Source organism: Mesoplodon bidens, assembly GCF_964165515.1.
Source record: "Mesoplodon bidens genome assembly, chromosome: 1".
In the NCBI taxonomy this organism is placed as follows: domain Eukaryota; kingdom Metazoa; phylum Chordata; class Mammalia; order Artiodactyla; family Ziphiidae; genus Mesoplodon; species Mesoplodon bidens.
In genome coordinates, this window is record NC_138176.1 from 209,844,549 (window position 1) to 209,868,396 (window position 23,848).

Genomic DNA, 23,848 nt, shown 5'->3' on the forward strand with positions numbered 1-23,848 from the left:
TCTTTCAATCCTTGAATTTGATCCTTAACACATTTTAAAGCTCATACTGTCTCATCGCCTTATGGAGATATACAGAAGGAAGAAGGAAAGTTGCTAAAGAAAATGACAGGTAACGTAATTACTGTTTTATTTAGAATGACTCCAAGATTGCTGCTTGCCAAACTTGCCTCTTTCCACTGGGTGGCTACAATGTGGATATTTGGCAACCTCTTTATTCAATGGAAGATAAAATATATCATTTTCCCTTAGCAAAAGCTAAATTAAAATGTCAACATATTTCACACAGACATAATGCTTAAAGTGAAATTACCATTATTTACTATGTCTTTCCAATCATAAAGTTTTTGTTGTGGTAGTAATCTGGTTATTTGTTTGGTTTGGATCAGGGATAACACAGGTCTTTGACAATCACGTATAATAAAATAGCAACAGTGCTTTCTTCACTGAATGTCACTTTTTGTTCCTATAAAAGTTAGAGAATACCATTTGTTAAAGTGTAGTCTCTGATCTAGATCTTGAAATAATTTTTTTAGGTTCTTGAAATTCCAAAAAGATATTAGAATCATCTAAAATATTCAATTTGAATACAAAAAATGAACTTGCAAATTCATAGAGACTAGAATAGTCCCAAACTGTTCCCCTTTACTTTTATCTGATACATGAACATATTTCACTATGCCTGTACTTTATAAGAGGATATTATTACACCACATGCCCTATCATATTGCACTAAACTTTTATTGCCTAAGAGAATATACATATGCACTATTTTAAAAGAATTACTTTTCTGTACAAATGGTATACTTTACTTCTACACTGCTCTTTCATATTTTATATTAGGCACACTAATTTTCTTGAATTTTGAATCCATTTCTACTCACAGATATATTTACCCTTATAACTGGGCTCGAGACGCATTTTAATGTGCAAGTACTAATATGTTTTTACTGGAAATGAATGTTCATATATAAGGTTTTTATTCTGAACAGAGAAAAAAAGAGAAAACAATAAATTACATTTGAGTTCAGTCAGTCCATGATTAAATAATCAATTAAGACATTGACTAAAACTGAGAAATGTTAGCATTCATCAACAAACTTGTTAAATGTGCTGAGGGAGTTTCTGTTGTTTAACATCCTTAGTTAGAAGAAGAGATAATACACGTTCACCTACATGAGGCACTTTTATGGCTCTCATAATTGCTGAGAAATGAATCTAGCCACAGGACCCAAATGACAATGATTAATGAAGATAAAACCCTTATCCTCACAACATTTTAAAATAAATAAGACTGGTAACTCTGGAGTTAAAGTTGATTAATCAGTATCATCTGTTAACATGATTATTTGGTGCCCTCATATTTTAAGTAAGAACTGTAACAGGCACATCAATGAAATGAAGTCTCACATGTCTCCTCTCTCTCTCTCATTCCACTACCACACTGGCAATGAGACATGGTTAGTTATTTAATTAGAAGAGGGTATTCCCCAAACATTGGAGTTTTCAGATGTTAGGCTTATACTTTTGCCACACAAAGCACTTTTGAATCACTGTTCACTGCTCATAAAAGGTATACTTACATAAGGACAAATATCTGCATATTCGGCATTTTCAAAGCTACAGCTCACTTTCCAAAATAACTTCAATTTAATGTCACAGTAACTTTAACACTATGTGTAGAAGGCTAGATATGTTTTAAGTACCTGGAGATACTCTTCTGTGTCTTTCAAAACCTCATTATATAAACCTAAGGGAGCAACTTTTGGGGGGGCAGGAATACTCAAAGTGAGAAACCACATTAAAACTTCAACCCCAAACTCATTTTTAATTATAAAATTATAACAATATTTTCTAACATTTTGTTTACAAAGCGTCCAAATATTTGCAACAGAGTATATTGGGTTGGCCAAAAAGTTCCTTCAGGTTTTTCTGTAAGATGTTACAGAAAACCCAAAGGAACTTTGTGGCCAACCCAATATGTTTTGGGTTATCATGAAAAGGCAGAAATTCTTCTGAGAGTTCTAATCAGGTAGAGAAGAGAAAAAAAAAGCTACTATTTTTGATCTTGTTAGCTCATAAAATTATTACTATAAAGTTTTTTAAATTAAAATCTCCACAAATTTAGAGATTATAAATATTTAAAATAAGAGAAACTATAAATTTTTAAGTTATTGGACTTCTTTTTAAAAACTAGAAAAAAGGAGACAGTAGATCTATTAATATTGCTCAAGGCAAACTTATGGTATTTCAAAAAAGTCACATAAAACACAGCACTGAGTTTCTGTGAGTTTCTGTTCTAGTTTAAACATCCTTGGACTAAGTGAGTGATACCGGAACAATATCCAAGGTCTCAGATTCATGGAGCTCTCTTCCACAAATATATAAGCAGTAACAAAACCAAATAAAATCTGAAATCAAAGAAGAGCCCATACATTGCTCTAAGGAGCTAAGTTAAGAAAGAAAAAGAATGAGAAATTTGGGGCTCTGTAACGGCAGACCAGACAATCCAAAAATAAAAGCAGAATGAAAATACTGTAAGAGAAAGATGTGTCTTAACTCTAAATAACATAAAAGCTCCACAAATGTCTAGTTTTATCTTAAATTCTTCTAGAAAACAACATTTATACCAAGCATAAGGGAATTCCCTCACTGTCCAGTGGTTAGGACTCAGTGTTCTCACTGCCAGGGCCCCGAGTTACATTCCCGGTCGGGGAACTAAGATCCTGAAAGCTGCGTAGCTCGACCAAAAAAAAATAAAAAACAAAACAAAACACCAAACATGAAAAAAATAGCAATAACCATTAAACAAATAGAAGTAATTAAATGTGACACTTTCAAAATATATATTACCTAGATTATCCATGTTGTTCTAAATTATGATGCTGAAACTTTCTATTGCAAATATAATTTGAATATATGAAAGTCCTGGTGAATTTGCTTTGCCTTCAAGTCAACCTATTTTTTCTATACAGTAAGTCCCCTACATATGAACCTTCAAGCTGAGAACTTTTCAAAGATGCGAACATGCATTCGCATGTCCAATCACATAAGTTATTCACATGCTTGGTGTACACTGTCACGTGCATGCACCCTCTACAAGTGGTTGTGCTTTTGTGTACTTTACCGTATAGAGTACAGTAGTACAATATCCTTATTTCAAGCCCAGGATGCCCGGAAGCAAGCATAAAAGCAGCGGTGATGTAGCTGGTACTACTGTACTTTACAAGGTACCATACTGTAAAAGTAAAAATGTTTTCTTTATTTTTTGTGTTTGTTCATTTTTTTATGTACTATTTGTGTGAAAAGTATTATAAACCTATTATACTACAGTACTATATAGCCTATTATGTTAGTTGGGTACCTCGGCTAACTTTGTTGGACTTGACGACTGCACTCTCGGAACAGAACTCGGTATATAGGAGACATACTCTATTTTTTTGTGTTGTTTTATCATGTATTGAATTATGCTCGTTAGACACACTTGTGTCTTTTTTTTTTTAAGAAAAACAATCCACATTTGCATAGAGGGCTGGTTTTCTCAAAACCATTATCTGAAAACATGGAACTTGCATGTTTTTTTTTCATAAAAGTGTTTACGGATTTATGCAAAGTTATCTTTCAATATTCATTGTAAAGGTAGAAAGTCAAGGGTGGAGGTTGTAGCCAGGACTTAACAGGCTCTGATTTAAAATGGCATTTTTAGAACTGGTGTTAGGTTAATTTTCCCAGATTGTGCAGAAAGGAAGAAATGTGGCTATGAAAAGAGAGAGCTTCCCACAGGCTGTTCAAAGAACCACATCATATCCCAGGAGTTTACAGTACTCTGGAGCATCTCTTCAGACAGCTCCATTTGTTGCTTTGGGGGAAGCAGTGTCTGCAGCAATCCCTCGACTCCGAGTTCAAAATTATTGACCTTTAATTTCTTTAACTTCTAGATGTCTTTGCCCATGGTTTAGAGAGTTGGAAGCCAAAGAATTCTGCTCTACATACTTTAGATGTATTAATTCATTCAACCCTAATATGACTTACAGTATATCTTATCCTCATTTTATATCTGAGGAAACTGAGGCATGGAGATGCTAAATAACTCACCAATGGCCACACAGCTAGGAGGTGGTGGAGGCGGCAGTAACCACTAAACTACCAGGGAGGATGGGCACACACCACCAACAGTCTCTAACAGTCTCTAACAGTCTCCCCAAAGCCAGACCGATTATATATTAAACCTAAGTAAGATTTAATAAGACAGTTACAATGCAAACTCAGCTTTAAGAACAACCCGCTTCCAACCAAACTGCCACCCTTAAGTTTCTCTGCACAGAAATCATGGAACTCCTGCTACCATTCACACTACAACCCTAGCTAGTCCTATGTTGACTAACATTGGATGCTTAAATCCAGATGATACTATACCTATTCCCACTGCTATATTTCAGAAAGTAAATTATAATTATATGCTTGTAAGTCAGTCTTCCTCGAAGGGTGAACTGTCTCCTCAACTCTGTGTCCCTAACACATAGCATACAGTGTGGGGCATAATAAATGCACAATAATTGTTCAGAACTTTACTTCTAATAGCATATACTATCCAAATGAGCTAATGGATTTCTAATTCGTGGGGATGTGAACAGGTTTGTTTTTAGCCGCCACAAACGACAAAGTCAAACTAAAAAAGATACAGGCTAAAAGAGCAAGGGAAGAGCACTGCCTCAGTCCCCACCCCACAAGCGTCCCCATTATCTCCCTGAAGTGGCTGCAGCCTGTAATTTTAATGTTTCTTCTCAGAGTGACTCCCTCTGCTGCTCCAGCAAAGCCATGACCTAAATCAGAAAAGTGCTAAACGCAGTTAAGGCACTCTGGCTATTTGCACTAATTGGAGACCCCAGCATACATTAGAGAACAGTTATTTTTTAGTCTCAACAATAATTCTAAGCAAGCTAAGAGTTTGTTTAGGAGAGCTCGGTGCCTCCTTCAGGTCCTTAGGGGGGGTTGCTCAAAAAAGGATCAGTATGTATTCTGATCAGGACAACCACACTACAATGGGAGATGCTCTAGGACCCTGTCTTGTTGAATTTGGAATCCCCAGTATCCAGAACACAGAAGGCCAGGAAGTCAATAAATGTTAACAATTTAATGGTTCCTCATTCTCTGCAAGTACTTGAAAAGTTTGCTCTCTGAAGCCTTTTAAGTATTCCCTAAGCTAGAATACATGAAATTATTGTTCTAATCAAAGGTAAACTAGCCTACTTTCCCTTACTGCGAATTCCAAACGTGAATTTATGAATTTACTCTGCTCCTAAAATAGAAAAATATATGGTATACTCGTCATGAAATTTAACCTTTCATGCCAATTGTCTATTTGTACCACACCAATATGCATAATGTATGAAAGTAATTTTTACTCTTTTCTCAGAAGAAGTATATTGTTTTAAAAACATTACAAATTATCTTACAATAATAGAGAATTATCCCAATATAATTAGAATCTTCAGTAATTTCCTGTTCTGAGTTTGGTGGTGTTAACACTCATAACACTAGTTGGTGCTAGATAAGCGGAATATCAATGCTGTGTAAATCCAGAAATAAAATGCATTTATAAAACAGGAGGGCACTAATTCTGAAGCAAACTGATCAAGTGCACGTGCGTGCACACACATACACCCACCCGCGCACACACACACACACACACACACACACGCTGCCTTTTCCTGGTAAAATCTTTCATTCTTGAAAGTCAGAAACACCACAAATTCCCTGGAGCTAGGAGTTCCCAGCAGTCCCGAACGAAACAATTAGAACATAGCCAGAAAGGAGAAAGCTGTTGCCTAAAGTCTAGAGAATCTCCCAAGGACCTGTTTAAAATAACTGCTGTCTTTCTTCAAACCACAGTTACAAAACGAAGTACACTCACAAATAACACCCATTCTGCTTTTTTATCTTAACATCTGTTATTTTCTTGACTCTCTCTGAAGAGACACATATTTCCTAAAACTTCAAATTTTCTAGTATCTTTCCAACAACAGAATAAAAACCTTTTCCACAGTGTAAAGTGCTTAAATTAACTTTCTCATCTTAACTGCATACATACTTCCATCCATAAAAAATAGTTTATTCCCATCTTTAAGTCCTCAGCATAAGGAAATCATACCTTGAGGGAGCAACAGCATCTTTGATTTACCTAGTGATCTAGTCCAAAGAGAGAGGAGAAAGGAGAAGACATTAGAAGGAAAGGAAGGTCTGACTATCAGAGAATTATAGGAGTGTGACTCTGAGAAGAAAGTGTATGTATGAGTAGTTCAATAGTAAACAGGCTAGGGGAATGGAATAGAGTGATAGTGATAGAAGCTGAAAGTAGGGTTTGGTGCTTTCTACATTTTTGATACCTAACACACAACACAGGAATAGCTGGTATCCTGCAACATGGAGGAAAACAAAGATTAAAGTGGTGGAATAGTGTCTCTCAAAGACCACAGACTCAAACATAAATAGTTTGCTCACCAGGAACTGAAAGAAAATAAATATACTAAACGGAGAAGAACAGCAGTGAAACGCACACACCCAAAAGAATGCATTTAATTTTTCCACTTAAGATCAGAAGAGTAGGTTCAATCCTCAATCTCTGCCTTGCCTGGTCTGTAAGATGAAAAAAGTGTAAGTGGCAAACGCTCAGTCTGTCCTGACCGTTTTTTCTTTTCATCCCTTCTCCCTCTTCTTTCAATATTAATCCACTCACAATCTCCTGTTTGATTATCTTTATTGATCCTTTTTCCTACCCAGTCTTTTTAATTTGGCTGTAAGAAGCTCTCGGCAGGGATCCTACGTCTCCTATTTGGCATCTTTGGGGACTTTAACTTGTCCTTTTCCCAAACAGTTCTCTCACCGCCTGGTCCCCCTCCCACTCGCACCCTATAGCTTAGTCCTTTGTGCGCCCCATAACAGCAGGCGAATTCCAAAGGGAGTCGTGCGGTTGATTCCACAACAATTCATCAGGTTGCTCCCTTCAACTTCCAAACACCCCCTCTAAGCACCCTCAGCAGCCGTCCTGAGAACTTCTCCCAATTTCAAGAAACCTGCAATAAGTTTATGATTCTCAGGGGAGACTCCTTTGTAAAACGGACAGGCAGATGAGCTTTAGACATATGACTGAGAAAAACCAGGGCCGAACCTCGGGGATGGGAGGCATCTGGCAAGAAGGGAAGGAAGGATTTATGAGCGTGGCTACTTAGCGAGGCAGCAGGACAATTTACTCCCGAAGTAGCTGTGGCTAATCCGCAGAGCCTCGCTGATCACTTACCTCCCGACCCGGAACACACTAGCCTACGCTCAGCGCCCCCCTCCGCCTCCAACGCCCTGGTCCCCAGCGCCTCCGCAGATCTGAGGGGGATGCTGTCGGTAACCTCCGGAGCGTCTGAGCATCTCCGGGGAGTCGAGGCTATCGCCGCACCTCCTCTGCTTTCCAAGTTTGGAGCGAGTGTAACCGAGAGGATGGGATGCCTGGATTACCTCCGAACACTGCAGAAGCTTCCTCCATCCCCCGCCCCCCCATCCCAAGGAAGAGCTGAGCTCCCTCCCCTGAGCCAGCGACCGCCACAAAACTGGGCGGTAAGACCCAGGTGGGCCCTCGGCTTGTCCAGAAGGTGGCGGGGGCGCTGGGGGCACAGACGACCCGAGAGAGACCCCGGAGAGGGGCGCCTGGGCTCCTTCCTCGCAGTCTCCCTTCCACTCAGCTTCCCAGGCTCGGAAGGCTGGGATTTGCCTCTATCACCTCACCCTCGGGGGGCGAGAAGGAAACTAGGCAACCAGCCCCCGGGCCTCCCCTGCTCCCTTACCCACCCACAACTCCTGGCCGAGCTTCTCCCCCATCCCGGTTTTGCCCAGAGCCCCGGACACTTATTTTCAAGCTCAGACGCATCAAATTAAAATGTCAGAGTTATAAAGTGGCCGGTTACCCCGGGGAGTTTCGGCTTTGGTTTGAACGACCAGTCCGTTTCCTCTAGAGCCGGGGAGGGAGGTGGGGGGAGTAGGGGGGTTACGTTTCTCCGTCGCCGGCTGGGAGGGAGAGCCGGAGAGGAGAGGGTAGGATGGCGGAGGAGGCGCGCACGCTCCGGGGCCTGCTGCGGGCTGCGGCGCGCGGGTCCGGGGGCGCCGCGAGTCTCCGCAGCGCCCCGAGCAGCAGCCGAGGGCCACCGGCGCCAGCGGGTCCTCGGCCGCCACGGACACGTTTCCGTAGCGGAGCGCCCTTCGGCGTGTGGCGCTCAGAGACTCAGCGAGGATCCGGCAACCCCCGACGTGGCACAGCGCGGGGAGACTCTGCGCGTCACGGGGCCTCTACTGCAGGCCACGCAGCCACCCGCGCCCAGAGTCTCTCCAAACCTCGCAGTGCGCAAGGTACAACAACGTGTGAGCGTGCAGCAGAAAGTGCAAGAGACACGCAAGAGACACATGCCCGGAGACAGACGTGGGTCCGACACCCCGCGCGTCCGGGCCCATCCATGACCATCTCGGAAGACAGATTCAAAATCATCCTAACCAAAGCTTCTTGACTAGTTGGGAAAGTAGAATTTAAAGTGGTTTACAGTTGAGGGAGACGAGGCGGGTTAAGGAAGCCAGGGGAAGTGGGGAGGAGGAGAGGAAGAAGCGAAGGGAGGTGGCGCGGAGCTCGGCGGATCCCCTTACCTTGAGCGGCCGAGCCGGTGCCGCTGGCGCTGAGCAGGGCCAGGGCAGGTAGCACGAGCATCTGCAGCACGTATCCCAGCCCCAGTCCGCAGCGGGCCGCTGTCGCCCGCAGACCTTTCCTCATCGTCGACAGAGGTGCGCCGGGGGGAGGCACACACGGAGGAGCGCCGACAGCGGAGAGCCCCACCGGGCAGCAGCGGAATCCGTGCACCGCGAAGCTGTCTGAAGGAGTAACGACGGCCGAGCGCCACACTCCACTTTCTCCAAGGGCAGGGGCCAAAAGGGGGTGGAGAGGAGGCGCTGAGGAGGAGTTTGGAGGTCCCGCTTTCGCTGTGCCTGCTAACAGGCGGCTCCGTGAGCGGCGGCTCTGCCCCCACTTGGGAAGTCCGGGAAGGCGCAGGGCGGCCACCTCGCCGCTCCCCTCAGCAGCGGGAGCAGCCGCAGCTCCGCCGCGCGCCGAGCCCGGACTGTTCCCCGGGTCCCCTCGCCTGTGCCGAACACACACAGGCACGCGGGGCGGGGGGCGGGCGGAGGGAGAGGAAGAGCGAGCAAGAGGAGGAGAGAGCGGAGGGAGGGAGTTGTGCCCAGTGAGGCGCTCCCGTCTCCAGTCTCGGGGTTCTCACGCGGGCGGAGAGACTTCCCGGCTGCGGCTGCGGCTGCTGGGTGGCCGAAGAGGGTCACCTAGTAGTGCGGGGCGCACGGGCGCGCCGAGGGGCTCGCCCAGGAGGCGTGGAGGGCCCAGCCCAACTCCGCTGGGACGTAAGAGGCGGCGGGAGCGCGCCCGCCCGCCCGCATTAGGGAAGCGAGGACTGCGGGAGCGGCGTGCCCGGAGCCGGAGGTGGAGAGCGGCTGTTGGTTTCTCTGAGGAAGCTGAGGCGAGAGCGACCTGAGGAACGAAGCGTATTGGGAGCGTGGGAGCGCGCCGGCCTCACGCCGTGCGCCAGACCCGGACTTCGAGAGCGCAGCGGGCGCGCCCCGAGCCCCTTGGCTGTGTCCAGTGGAGCTCAGTCTGCCTCCTCCCAACTCCTCCACGGCGCCGCCAGAGCCTGAGCCAGACTCCCCGGGACTGGACCCGCTCTACGACTTCGGGTCTTGCGGTTGATTAGGCGGGGGTGGGGGTGGGGTGGGTTGGGGGTGTCGGGCTCGAGCTGAGGTCCTGCGGGGCCGGGAGGAAGGCATGAAGCTTTTGCAGAGCCCCAGCCCGCGGCAGTCTTGGAGTGGTCAGCGCCACTCAGACTGCTTTATGCTCTGGGTGCCTATGACTCCTCTGTAGTGCAACAGAAACCAAAAGCTCAAGGAAAACTCATTCTTAAACAGAGCTTTATTTTCGTGCACCTTGGTGGCTGGCAACGTTGAGTATGTAGAGTGGTGAGATGATACCGGAGAAACTCCCAGAAACGATGCACAACAAAATTTGTAGATACTCACTTAAAGTGATGGTGGAACCTGTGACATGTTTTCCAGATTCCTAACGGTGTGTGTGTAAGGACTCAAACTGCAGTGCATTTTTATGATTTTTCCTCAGGAAAGAATTGCCTGGGTAGCTAAGTTGTGGATCCCTGTTGTAATGGTGAAGGGGAAATGTAAGAACCGGTGGATAAAATAAGGAAAGGCTGGACAAAAGGAAAGTGGATGGATGGAAAGTCCAATACACATTGGCACACTGACCTTCCAGGAAGAAGAAAACCACTTCCCAAGATTATTACATTTCTAACTAATATTAAATAATATATCAGAGAAATTTTAAGCTCTTGGTGCCAAGGGGGAAATGTGTAAACACACACACAGGCAGGAAGCTTGTGGTCTCATCTTGGCTGTGGTCCTAACTCATTCTGTTATCCTGGACAGGTCAGGTGAACTGCATGTCTCAGTTTCTCCATCTGTGAAATATTTTATTAGATAGTTTCAAAGTTAACCTCCATCTAAACCTCTAGCCAATAAGACCTGTCTTGGATGAGTCTGGTAGATCTGAAAAGGTCATTCTTGGCAAAGACATTGACAAATCTGGCCACTTCTTATTTCTGCGGAGGCACAGCCTGCCCTGCTAAAATCACTTCTCCCTCTTCAGCTTCGCTACACCAAGATACCAAGATATTTTGGTAAGAAGATCAGAAGTTCCTGTGTCAGACTGTCTGAGCTTAATTCTTAGCATTTCGTATTACTAGCTGACTGACATTGAAAAATAAAGCTTCAGTTTCTTAATCTGTAAGATGGGTCTATTTGCAGTAGCTATCTTCTAGGTTTTTATGAGAGATAAATGAGTTAAACATACGTGAAGTGCCTGACACATAAAATTGTTAGCTGCTGTTCTTATTTTTGAGGAAAGATTCCCATCACCTGCATGCTAGCTAGACCAGTGCTGTCCAACAGAACATTCTGCAATGAGAAACATTTGTATCTATGCTTTCCAAAATGGTAATCATTAGACACATGTGGCTATTGAGCACTTGGAATGTGACTAGTGTGAATTGGGAATTTTTATGTAATTAATTAATTTTAATTGCCACATGGCTAGGGGCTACCATGTTGGACAGTGCAGCTCGGCCACTTATAACATGTCATTTATTTTGAGGATGGCATCAATAGAAAGGGTTCTGTTTATATTTCATACCTGTCTTTACAATTTTTTCCAAGAAGGACAGCAGCTTAAATACTAAGAAACCCTCACATATACTCACTCTATTAACATCTAAAATTTGTTTATTCATTTGCAATTTTATTGGTTATTTTTTCCAACTAGAATTTAACTCTTTAAGGCAGAGTCTTTGCCTTGTTCACCATTTCAGCCCCAGCTCTAAACACAGAACCTAATGTAGAGTTAGTGCTCAGTCAGTATTGGTGGATTGATTGCCAGAAAAGCTCAATAGAGAAGAATCCTCAAAGTCTAGTTAGTTAAATAGAATTAAATTGTTACATAATTCTATTTGGGTTATTGAAGTGCCCAATGACAGACACTGCATAAAATTAATGCTTTGAAAGAAAGAGTAAGAGACAAGGGGAAAAGCAGTTCAATACTGAAATTCAGTCTATAGAGAGCAGGAGAATGGTTTGAGAAATGGTATGTAGAGATGAGGTGGGAAAGAGAGGGAAGAGTTAGTGCACAAGAACAAGGACAGGAAAAGTACCAGCAAATCAATCAGCTTTACCAAACAGGTGACTTTTCTGAAATCTAATTGCAGATGGAACTTGCCTTGTGTATCAACAGCCTGCCTAGTTTTTTCTTTATGGAAGAGAGAATGCAGTGTTCCATAGGCCTCTGAGCTAGAACTGCTAACTTACCTCACTTAGATCTGGGCTCAGGTGTCACTACTTAGCGATTCCTTCTCTGACCAATTTACCTAAAATAGCACCTACCATATCACCCTCAACTGCATATACCTGCTCTGATTTTCCATATAGTACTTATTTTATAAAACATATATGCTTATGTTCAAGTATACATAGATGTATGTATGTATATGTATATGTATGTGTATAGGTATATGTATATCTGTTGAATACTCTCCAAAAGAATGTATGCTTCTCAAGGGGAGGAGTTTTTTTCTTAACACTTTCGCTGGTCTATACCCAGAACCTAGAAAACTGCCTGGCTCATAATAGTTGGTCAATAAACATTTCTTGAACATTGAATGGATGAATGAGAGCCAATGGATCTTAAAACTAAGTCCTTGATTAAAACTTCTTTTATTTCCCCCAAGACAAATTTTCAAATTATGAATAGGGTTTTCTAGTCATTGGCTAAAATCATATTGGGGCAAATTTTAACAAAAATGAATTTAACTATGACTTTTTCAAGATTGGAATACTGCAGGTGTTTAAGGAACAGACATGAAATTCATCTCATTTTGAAAAATAAAAAGCTTCATTTAAATCCATGTACAAGGGCTTCCTTTTTCTCGGCTGCAGTGAGTGGAGAATTAGCTCTGGGATAATAAACACGAGTGACAGGTGCTAATGGGAATTAAACATGCAAATCCCTGCATATCCCTCCAGAAATCTACACCTAGAAAAGTATGCTATTTAGCATGTAGGCTGCTTACTCTAAACTAGTATGGAAAAAGCTTCCAGCTTAAGGCTTAAGACATAAAAAACAGTGAAAATGTATTTTAATTATAGAAATATTTTCTTTCATTTTATCTCATATGTTTGATTCCCCATTTTTTGTCTTTATATATTTTTAAAAATAAATCATATCAGAGATATTATTAACTGGCAACACATAAGAAGGAGGATTTTAGTGAATATAAAGAGGATAGTGATGAGGAAACTCACTTAGGAGTTGGGGGTTCATAGGCCTCAGGTAAAATTACTGAGAGACATCAACTGAGGAGAGCCAGATGGTCCAGATTCAATTGATTCAATGCCCATTCTCTGCCTCAGCCCACAGAAGGAAATTTGGCCTGCCATAAACCCATACACTCTGGGGCTTTATGCTTTATATTAATTGTATTAGACAAGACCCTTTAGGTTGCAAGTGAAGGAAACCCAACTCAAACCACCTTAAGCAAAAAAGATAATTTATTGCTGTACATAACTCAAAAGACATAGATAAAAATATCTGTGTTAATAATGGCTAGTGTTTATTGGTCACATACTGTGTGTCAGGCACTGTGCTAGGCTTTTTACGTGTCCTATCTCATTTAATCCTCAAAATGAAGATTAAAGTACTATTATTATCTCCATTTTATACATGAGGAAACAGAGAGCTTAAGTAACTTTTCCCAATCTGATTTCAGGGATCATGTTCTAGATCCAAGAACTTAAATACCACCACTCACAGGACTTAGTCCCTCCCCAGTTCCCCCTAGTCTCTTAGTTCTGCTCTCCTCTGTTTTCACAAACCCATGGTGTCCACACTGGGATGTCTGGCAGCTCCAGGTGTATAGTGTCTTTAGCATTATCAGTCTCAGCAAAAAGAGCACTCTCATTCCCATCTAGCAGACAAAATACCAGAATCATGACCCTGGCCTATCTTGGGACACATACCCAAACCTGAGCCCATCACCGTGGCCAAGTGATTAGAATATACTGAGTGGCAAGGCCTGGATCATGTGCCAATTTTTGGGACCTGGAAACTTGGATTGACAGCAGGGAGAAGGGGTTCCCCAAGAGGAAAATCAATATACTGAGAAGGAATAATTAATATGAAAGAACAGATGCCAAGAAAATGGATGTAGGGCAGACAAAATAACTATGCCTATTCTGTGGTGTGGAAGGGGAGGATGCGTTCTTCTCCAAGCTTGAGTTTTGTGCCATAACACATCACTGCACCAAATGAAGAGCTGAAGGACAGCTCCTAGTAGATTGCTTTTTCCATTAATTGGGAAAATTGAGTACTATTCAATTCAGTTCCATTTGGTTCAAAGCAATTCAATTAAGTTCAAGTCAACTCAATTCAATTCAATTCAGAAAACTTTCACTCAGCCCCTGTTACATTGAGGCTCCATTCCAGGGTCCCTGGCAAAGAATACTCATCAGTAAGTGTCCTTGTGCACCAAGGGTTTACAGTCTAACAGATAATATAGATGAATAAACAAAAGGATTTCACATAAATACAAAAATAAGGTGGAAATATAAAGATATGAGAAAATCTTAACTAGGGGAATCTGAGAAGAAAATTACCCGGAAGGAAGACTTAAGCACTTGTGTATCAGTAGTGATAAGCTTAACACAAAAGGTGTATTCATCTCAAACAATAAGAAATCTGGGAGTGGGCACTTCAGGGCCACTTTGGACTGAAAGCAGCTCAGTTATGCTCTTTTCATGGCTTGGCTCCGTGTTCCACAATGTGTGACTTACATTCTCACAGGTTCTTGATGGCTTTTCCTCCTCCAGGCATCATGGTCCACTTCCCAGGCAGGAAGAAGAAGGAACAACAGGCCCTAGGGGATACAGCCAGTATAGCTGCCTTCCAAATCAGATTTCTGGAACTTCTCAGCCCAAGAAGTTTGCATTTTCTCAATGGCCTGTCAAATGAACCTCCTAGACCAGTCATGTGTAGTGAATAAGGAAAAGGGTGCTGTGAATGCTGGCTGGATCATCTATGTTGGAGACAATTCTATTGGAGAGAAAGGACAAGAGGAAGGCACAAAGAGAAAAACATGAAGACAGAAGATGACAGTTTATTTAGAGAATTATAAGTAGATGGAAAGTCATTCTTCTGTTTTTAGTTGAGTAAAAGGGAGGAAGTGTTTTCTATCATACTGGGAAATAAAAGGATGAAACAGACTGTATTCTTCAGTCCACTAGAGAGTATTTTTGAAAATTTAGGAGGTGTGTAGCCCTGAGATAGCATCTTCTCCTCAAGGACTTTATAATTGAGGTGTAGAGATAATATTTACAAAAAAGAAGAAATAAAACAAAAAAAGGAAAGATAACACAAAAGATTGAGAAGAGAGAAAGGAGAGAGAGAAAGGAGGAAGTAATGATGCAAGGAACAAAGGAAGGAAGAAAGGCAAAAGGAAAAGTAGAAAGAGAATAAAAACAAGAAATAAAGGAAGAGAAAGAAATTCCAGGGTGATTTCTGCATTTGTGTAGCAGGCTGTAATTACTATAAGAGGGAGAAAACAATGAAAGACCCAATAAAAATTAGAAGAAAACTAATAGAATATGTAATTTAGAATATTACTGGGGATAGATATTATAACTTCTTGCTGACTAGAGCCCTTCAAATACTTCATTTTATTTTAAATTTATCTGCCAAACTGGACCACAGTTGTTTTTTTTCATGTTACAGATTGAAGAAATAAGATACTTTATGGCATAGTGGGAAGATCCTGAATCAGGAAATATAGATTTAAGTCTCCATTTATCTAAGTTATTTGCTCAGATATTCCTGAAACTTCTTTGCACTTTAATTTCTTTGTTATAAAAAACAGAAACAATATGAACACATAAAGTGCCCTGAAGATGAAATGTGTGTGAAGGTGCTTTGTAATGTGTCTGTACTTAGGACATTATTATGATATGTTCTGTATTGTCCATAGTACTTAATTTGCATAATCATCTAGGGAATAACATCAGTGATGTGGCTCTCCATACATGAATTATACCTTCTAAGTGTAACCTTGGGGCTATTCTCAGTATCTTCCTCACTTTTTCCCACATCACCTATTCCATTACTAAAATCCAGTTTTACTCCTGATAGGTCTTGGAGACCTATCCCATTATCTACAATGCCACAGCCACACAATATATTGGCATGTTTTCAGCGGTATCTCGTAGTTACTTCCTCAGTAGCTAGTCTGCCCTCACAACCCAATCCATCGTCTCCACACACCCCAGAATGACCTTATAAAATGCCAATCCTGTCATTTGACTGTCCCAAAAACCTGTCCATTGATTCCTCATCGTCTTAGGCCCCCCTTTCTCAAAGTCCATTACAGGAAGCTCCTGTCCTTAAAAAAGGAGTTCTGGAGTAAGCATATCATGCTAGATTGCATTATTCCAGATTTTTACTCCTTCTCTGTTAATAGATTTGCCTTTTGCCTTTGAAGTCCCACCCACCACAGTGGGATGGACTTCTCTGCCTCACTGATGGCAGCTTAGCCACGGGACTGCCTTTTGCCAATGAACGTGGGCAGATGCTACAGAGCGCCAGTTCCTTCCGTTGCATACTTCTACTCATTTTGATGTGCTCCTGCCACTAGTCATGAGAAGAACATTTCCCAGGTAGCCATGCAGAGTGAATGAAAGACCCATGAAGAGATGTGAAGCCTGGAGCCTGGTGCCTACAGCCAGCCCAGCTTAACTGAGTTGTAGCAGACCCAATGACCCACGAGCAAGAAATTACAAACAAAAACAAAAACAAGCTTGTTGAGTTCAGCTACCAAGTTCTGGGGTGATTTTTTTTATGCAGTGTTATCATAGCAAGAAGTCCCTGATATGCATAGTGTGAGAAATCATGTCCTCAGATTAAGTTAAAGATAAATCAGATGGTAATCTCCCTTGTGGTGCTAATAAGCTAGTAGAAAATAAGACGGGATAGAGAACTAAATAGGGTGACTCTGAGAAGTGCAGTAGGAAGGTATAGAAACATAGCTATGGTAGGTGAGAGGAAAGAGGACTTCAAATTGAAATGACTTAAATGAGAGCACATTAGGCCTAGGCCTTGAAAAATAAATAGAATTTGTGAAGTTGGAAAGGTTAGTGTTTCAGGCAGAAGAAACCACTGGGACAAAAGTGGGAAAGAAGAGTAGAGCGTGGATGTCAAATACTGAGTGGCTTTGTTTGGAGTCCAGAAAGCATTATGCTTAATGTAATCACTAATTATCATTTTTTTAAAAATTCTTACAGTTAACATTTTTGGACTCTCAGTAGTCTGACATCTTACATATATATTCATTTGATACACACTACAATACTCTATATGAAGTAGGTATTATTAATATCCTCACTTCAAGCATGAATAAGGAAGTCAAGGCTTAGAGGAGTTGAGTAACTAGCATACCTAAATTAGTGTCACATTGGGATCTGAACTTAAGTTTGTCTGGATGCAGACAAATACAGCAAGCTAAATTTGGACAGGAAGGTAGGGCTAATTTTTGAAAGGCTCTTTGTAGTTTGCTAAGTGATCTATCCTACATCATGCATATACTACAAAGGTACCAAAGGGCTTTGGGCAATGAGATACTATCATGACCAAGTCTTGTATTAATGGGCAAAATGAATTAAAGTGGGAAGAAAAGTCATGGAGTCTTTTCTAATAATTAAGATGAAAAGCAGTGAAAGCCTGAACCTAACAAGTAGCAAACAGAAGAATGGGACATTCAGTTGGGATGGTGGGTTACTAATCCAGAACACAGGGTGACAAATTTATATCATTAAATATTCAGGATATAATTAAGAATAAACTATGTAATTCCCCCAAAGCTACTTGCAACAGTAAACTATCCTCAACTTAATTAAAGGCATTAAAGAATTAGAAATAAGATTTAAGGGGTGAGAGGGTCACATTAATTTCTTAGGACTACTGGGGACTTGAAGTGGTTTGTTCAAGCAATATTGTAATGATTCACTGAGATTTTGATTATATAACAAGAATTTTTTCATAGTCCCTAATACTGTGACTGGCACAGAAAATGTAATTGATAGACATTTAAAGAATAAATGGATAACAACTATAAGAAACTTTAAAAAATTATAAATTAAATCAGTTATTATATACTAGAGATTTTTACTTTCAATTTTTTCCCAAATTTATTTGTGAGTTCACTGTTATAAATGTGTTGTGTTTTATTTTACAGAAACATAACATAAATTATAATCTAGAATTCAGCCCACAAAATCACGTTCATCATGCATAATTATATGGAAAACAATGATATTAGAGCATATGCAATTTTACCAAAAAATTTAAAAAATAATTTATAATTAAGTCAGACAAAAAGCAAGACATTTTATCTTTGTGCTTATGGTATAAATAAAGAAGAATGAGGAAAAAAAGGTAAATATTATTGAGATTCCTAAGTTTATTTCATGATATTTCCAACAATGCTCAACAATGAAGCCATTTTTTTCTACTTCATGTTTAATTTCAGTTGGAAATAGGGACATTTTATTTTCTTTAACAGAGATGTTGCATTAGTGTTAACTAGCCTCATGTTGATAATAGTTGTTTTTTGTTTATTTTTTGGTTAACAGTTTTCATTACAAGGAACAAAGAAGGTAAAGAAGGAATACTTTTTTTCTGATAAAATTGAGGAAAACAAATGAAAAATTCAGGGAAAGAAAGAAGGAGTAAAATAATTAAAATGAGAATTTTCCGGAAGTATTTTAAACAGAACTGTGTGAAACAGAAGTTAAAAAGCCTGAGATGAATAGTGAGGAAGCAAGAATGGTTCAGATGATTACCCACAGGGTCCACCAGATGGCCCCACTGGTCAAGAACAGCCTGGTGGTGTAGAGTAGAATTCACGGGGCAACCTAGCATTAAGATTTATGAGAATATTATAAATAACCACTCTTAAGAAGAAAGGTCTTGCAGCTTATTTGTTGCTTGTTTACATGTGTTAGTTCTCTAGACTTTGAGCTTCTCAAGAAGAATTTTCCCCTCCTGTAATAATATTTGAATCATCAACATCACCTACCCAATGCCTAAGTGTTAGAAGACCCTAAGAGTGAACACATAATGAAAAAATAAGTCTAAAAATAAGTAAATGATAGAATAATTTATGTACATTTTAATTTAATCAGTGCTATTCTGTTGTTGTTGTTGCTTGCTATTTTATTTCTTTTTAGGACCAGAAAGATCTTTTGATGATTATTATTCTCAAAGATAAATTTCACCTTACATTTTTGACACTAGTAGATCAAAGAGGACCTCATTCTTCACAGACTTTTTGTTTGTTTGTGAATATATTGTTTTTTTAAAATACAAGGAGACCATTTACAGGCAATGGTTTACTTTTCATTTTATTGACCAGTCCAACCAAAGACTACCAATTGTACTGGTTTATAGATTGAGGAATCTATTGAGCAAATTTGTGATTGTAGGAGATAGAGCCAAATAACTTGAAAAAAAATCTATCTGAATATCTGAGAAGGCTAAAATCTCTCAAGAAATTGAAAAGAAGTTATTTGAGGAGGTGTGTTAGCATCTGGATCCTGGTGTGGGAACCATACCTCTGCCTCCATGCTTGCCATGGCCAACTTTCATTCTCCCAAGAATCAAGACTTTTGTCTGGTCACAGCCTATAAGCTGGCAAATTGACAGCTTCAAGTCTCTGCATTTCCTCATGACCCTTACTCTACCTGAAATTTCCTTCCTGACAAATAGACCAACGGTTCTTCAAAGTCTTCAAAACCACCAGGTTTTCCCTGGTGGTGCAGTGGTTGGGAGTCCGCCTGCCGATGCAGGGCACACAGGTTTGTTCCCCAGTCTGGGAGGATCCCACATGCCGCGGAGCAGCTGGGCCCGTGAGCCATGGCCGCTGAGCCTGCGCGTCCGGAGCCTGTGCTCCACAATGGGAGAGGCCACAACAGTAAGAAGCCCGCGTACTGCAAAAAAAAAAAAAAAAAAAAAAAAAAAAGTTCTAGTTGAAATGCTAACCCAGGTGTCAAGCTTTCACTGGGTGCTACAGCTGGAAGTGCTCAGCCCTTCTCTGATGTCCACATGCATTTGTATCACCTTCTATTCATACCTCTACAAATGTATAGTTTCCTTTTACTAATTTATATGGCCCGTATGATTCAAGTTTGGGTCTCAGACACCTTTGGACTCTAACAACAGCTAACTTGTTGGTTGACATATAGTAAATCGATAATAGTTTTATTTAGGTATTAATGGGCTGTTCTCTTTTGCCTTTTCATGAACAGAATAGTCCTCCCTGTCATCTCAAGGCACTCATTGATTTGAGGAAGAGGGGAAAGGTGCAGGAAATGGGCATACTTATGGATAGAGCAGAAATGCATATGGGAAACAATTCATATTTAGTTTCTGAACACCAAGGTAACATTTCTATGCCTGTAGCCAAACAATGGATTTTTAAATTAGCTTCTATAGTGTAGAGAAGATGCTAATTCTAAGTAAGATCGAGGCTATTGAACTTGCTGATTTAGAGGATATAATACGGGGAAGTAAAAAAACTGGAAATCCAAATCTCACCAGGTCTATCTCCAGGTATTGTGGCAAAAAGCAGAAAGAGTAAGGAAGAGCCAGGATGTCAGGTCTTTTTTCCGGTGTCTTTTTTTCGTGGTGTCTACATATGAGGGAGAGGAGGATAGAAACCCTACGGATTAAGAAGAGGAGACAACAAGATCACCTTGCGTCAGCATGATGTACTTTGGTGGAAACAAATTTTAAATGGAAACTACTTTGTATTTCAAAGAGAGTTTTGTGTCAGAAAGGCACCCAGAGTGGCCTTAATGAAAAAAAGACACACAGGGTAGCACTGATTTGAAAGCCATGGTAACTTCCACAATACCCACTCTGGGATGCCATGGGCATGAGTGGGAATCAGAGTGGTCTGCAGGGCTAGCAGAGCTCAACCTGAGGATGAGCCCCAGAGCACCAGAGGACCTTGAAAGTCATCAAGTGCTTCAGAGCACAGGCTCTGCAGTGAAAGCGCCTGGGTTCCAATCCCTGCTCTGCCCCTGACTAACCCTGTGACATTAGAAAAATTCCTGGTTTTCATCAGCACTCTGGTCTGTAAATTGGGATACTAACAGTACCTACTTTATAGTACTGTTGTAAGAGTTGAACATATTAATTCACATAAAAACTACTAACCACGCATGGGATTGAATAAACATTAATAAATGTTAGCTATATTTAAAATATTATTATTGAAATTTCAGTAAATATGTATCCATCTGTCAAAGAGTTTCAGAAATCTTTTAGTCATTTCACCAATATAAAAACTTGTTATATCAAATATATTTGTAACATTTTGAATATTTTAATTCCGTAAGTACTTTAATGTGTTATCTCCATTCATATGAATATTTTTACTTTCAAAAATGAAAATTATAATTTATGAATAATTAGTTTAAAAAGCTCAACGTATTCCATATTCCAAATATTTGGCAAAAGCATGCTAGAATAAAATGATTCAATTATGTGATTACAACATAAAAATGTGAGCAGCTTATGTGTTTATGTTGGTACCTTATGTTCACAAAGTCAAGATAATGCTTGCAGCAGAGGAGGCCTCAAAGGTCAGTTCCATGGAGAATAGAACAATATCTACCAAGCCTCACAATGTTTTTTAAAGGGAAAAAAATGCACTCCAGGGAATATAACACAGTTGTCATAGGAATTTTAGCTATGGGAAACATGTGTATAATAAAAATGGCTTTTAACACTGCTTGTGATATAAAGTTGATGTTACTTACTCGCCATGCTTTTCTAATAGTAGTAGTTGATTTGAGCTGAGTCCGCCACACTTTTTTACTTAATTTTACAAATGCTTACATTTATGAAAATCTCACAGAATGAAGCCTGAATTCACGGAACATTCCCAGAATGAAGCTTACTGACCTATATGAGTAGTTAAAGCAGCAATTTTCATCTCATTAGTATAAGGGGCTCACCGACTGAATATATCACTCAGAAAATATAGACGTATCCATTTTTTAACATGTCAGCATTCGATTGAAAGATTATGTCATTGATGTATGTTTCAGCCCCCATCCTCCCCCACATGTTAGAGGCTCATGTGCAGAAACCTGCCCTTTTGGAGATAAAAATGCCTATTTGTAAGTGAACAGATGGTGTTGCTCAAGTTCAGAGACACGTCATAGGCAGAATCTCAGGGGGAGGGGGACTGCGGGACGAGGAGGGCTGGTGTAGTTTGAAAAGCCTTCCTGGGTGATTCTGAGAGCCTCCCACCTCGCCCCTACTGTGCAGCACTGATTTAAAGCTTAAAGATACATAAATGTCATGAAGACACTAATTTGAGCTGCAGAGTAAAAAATGAACTCTTTTCCTGGTAGAAACTTGTCTGATTGCATTTCTTTTTTGCATTTATGCCATAATTTTCAAAGCCTGAACCTCCCAAAAATGTCCTAAAATTGACTCATTTTAAAACTTCTGACTAGTTCAAATACTACATTATTTCCATTTGTATGGTGGCATTAAATGGCAGGTCCCACATGGTCATTCAAAGATAATTTTTATTTTAGATAGGTTTCCATATATATAGGTCACAATAAAATGGATCAAACATATATGGCATTATAATGGAAGTAACCACATCCACAAGTCTTATTAGCAGAGCCACTGAAGTAAGTTTGAGAATCAGAATAATTAAAATAATTACCTTTCGGTAATTACCAAAATTACCTTTGAAAAATCCTTTGTCATATTATGGTATATATCAAGCATGGTATATGTTTTGTGTGGACAAATTTGCCCAGTAATTCTTATGCATTCTAAAAATCTAAGATCTTGTTAAACTAAAGGATAAGAGGAAAACGTCTATATGCATATGTACGAGCACTTAAACCATTATGACTTTCAAGTGATTATTGAATCCAAAGAAGTGAAAGATGCCAGGATGAAGTGCCAGAAAGTTACCCTGGTTTCCATCAGGGGGTAAGTAACCTTTGCTACACCCAAAAGGAGTTGCCTGTGTTCCCTTGGAGGCATCAGCTTTTCCCATTCTTGGGAAGGTAGGAGGATGGGAGGACAACTCCTTTTCTTTTGTTTAGATGGTGTTGTAATCAGATGAATGTGGAATATCTAAAGAGAAGAAATGGTCAGAATTGGATGAGTAAACTACAGGAAAGATTGTGTTTCAAGTCCCGGTTTGATAAGGCAGTGGATGCAAGAGCCCTTCTAGTCCAGTTCTGAGCTCATCTGTTTTCTGGAGGGGACTGTATATGTAAAGAGAGAAAAGGACTGAAGCCATTGAGAACCATGCCAGAATCCATGACCGTGCTGGGGCATAGAAACTCTAGCTTATCACTGAGGGTATGTCTGTCCTCCAGGCCAAATGACACTTGGCCTGCAATGGTCTCTGCATTTTGTGTTTGCCTTGTAAGGTAACTTGCCCTGATTTTCAAGGTTAGTGATGCATGTGTATGCTGGTGGTGGTGGTGGGGTGAGTGTGTGTGCTTATATGTATAGTGGGTACGTCAACTAGCTGTTTCTCCTGAGATTCAGACCAAATGCCCTTCTATCATCCATTTTCCAGCATTAAGAGGTAATGCTTCAGTAGATCTCTCCCTCTCACACACACGTATATATATTCACAATTTTACCCCTCTTGCAACCTAGGACTCCCAGTTCCCTTCTAACATTTTTAATTGCTTATACTGTGTCCTTCCACCACCCATTTTACTACTACTTTAGTCTTTCTCTTTCCACATTTCCCCCTTTTCTCTCCATCTGTCTTCTACAGAGCTTCTAAAGAGCCAGAGCTTCTAAAGAGCCAAAGCTTCTAAAGAGCCAAAGCATGACCTAGTTTTCTATCATGATTAGAATATGACCCTAGGAAATGTAATTTTATAGATAAGGAAACCGAGCTTCAGAATGTCAAATTGACTTATCCAAGTCAAGATATTTTAATGATAGAATCAGTACCAGTAACCATGTCTTCTGTTTTCTGGTCATATTGGAAAGATCGTAGAATAGAGATTTCTGATATCAGTTCCACTTTTGATATTAGATTTTGATATGATTTTGGGTGAGTTACTTAACCCAACCAAATAAACTTTGGTTCACTTATCT

At 40.5% G+C, this 23,848-nt stretch overlaps 1 protein-coding gene across 1 annotated transcript in view; it reads right to left on the reverse strand.

Annotated features, from left to right (window-relative positions):
- UNC5C (unc-5 netrin receptor C) overlaps positions 1-9,751 on the reverse strand; it is a 407,419-nt gene extending 397,668 nt beyond the window's left edge. The window contains 1 exon segment of the mRNA XM_081249069.1: positions 8,677-9,751. Within this exon segment, the coding sequence (XP_081105195.1) occupies positions 8,677-8,800 (124 nt within the window). The 5' untranslated portion in view covers positions 8,801-9,751.
- Positions 9,752-23,848: the final 14,097 nt, after the last annotated feature.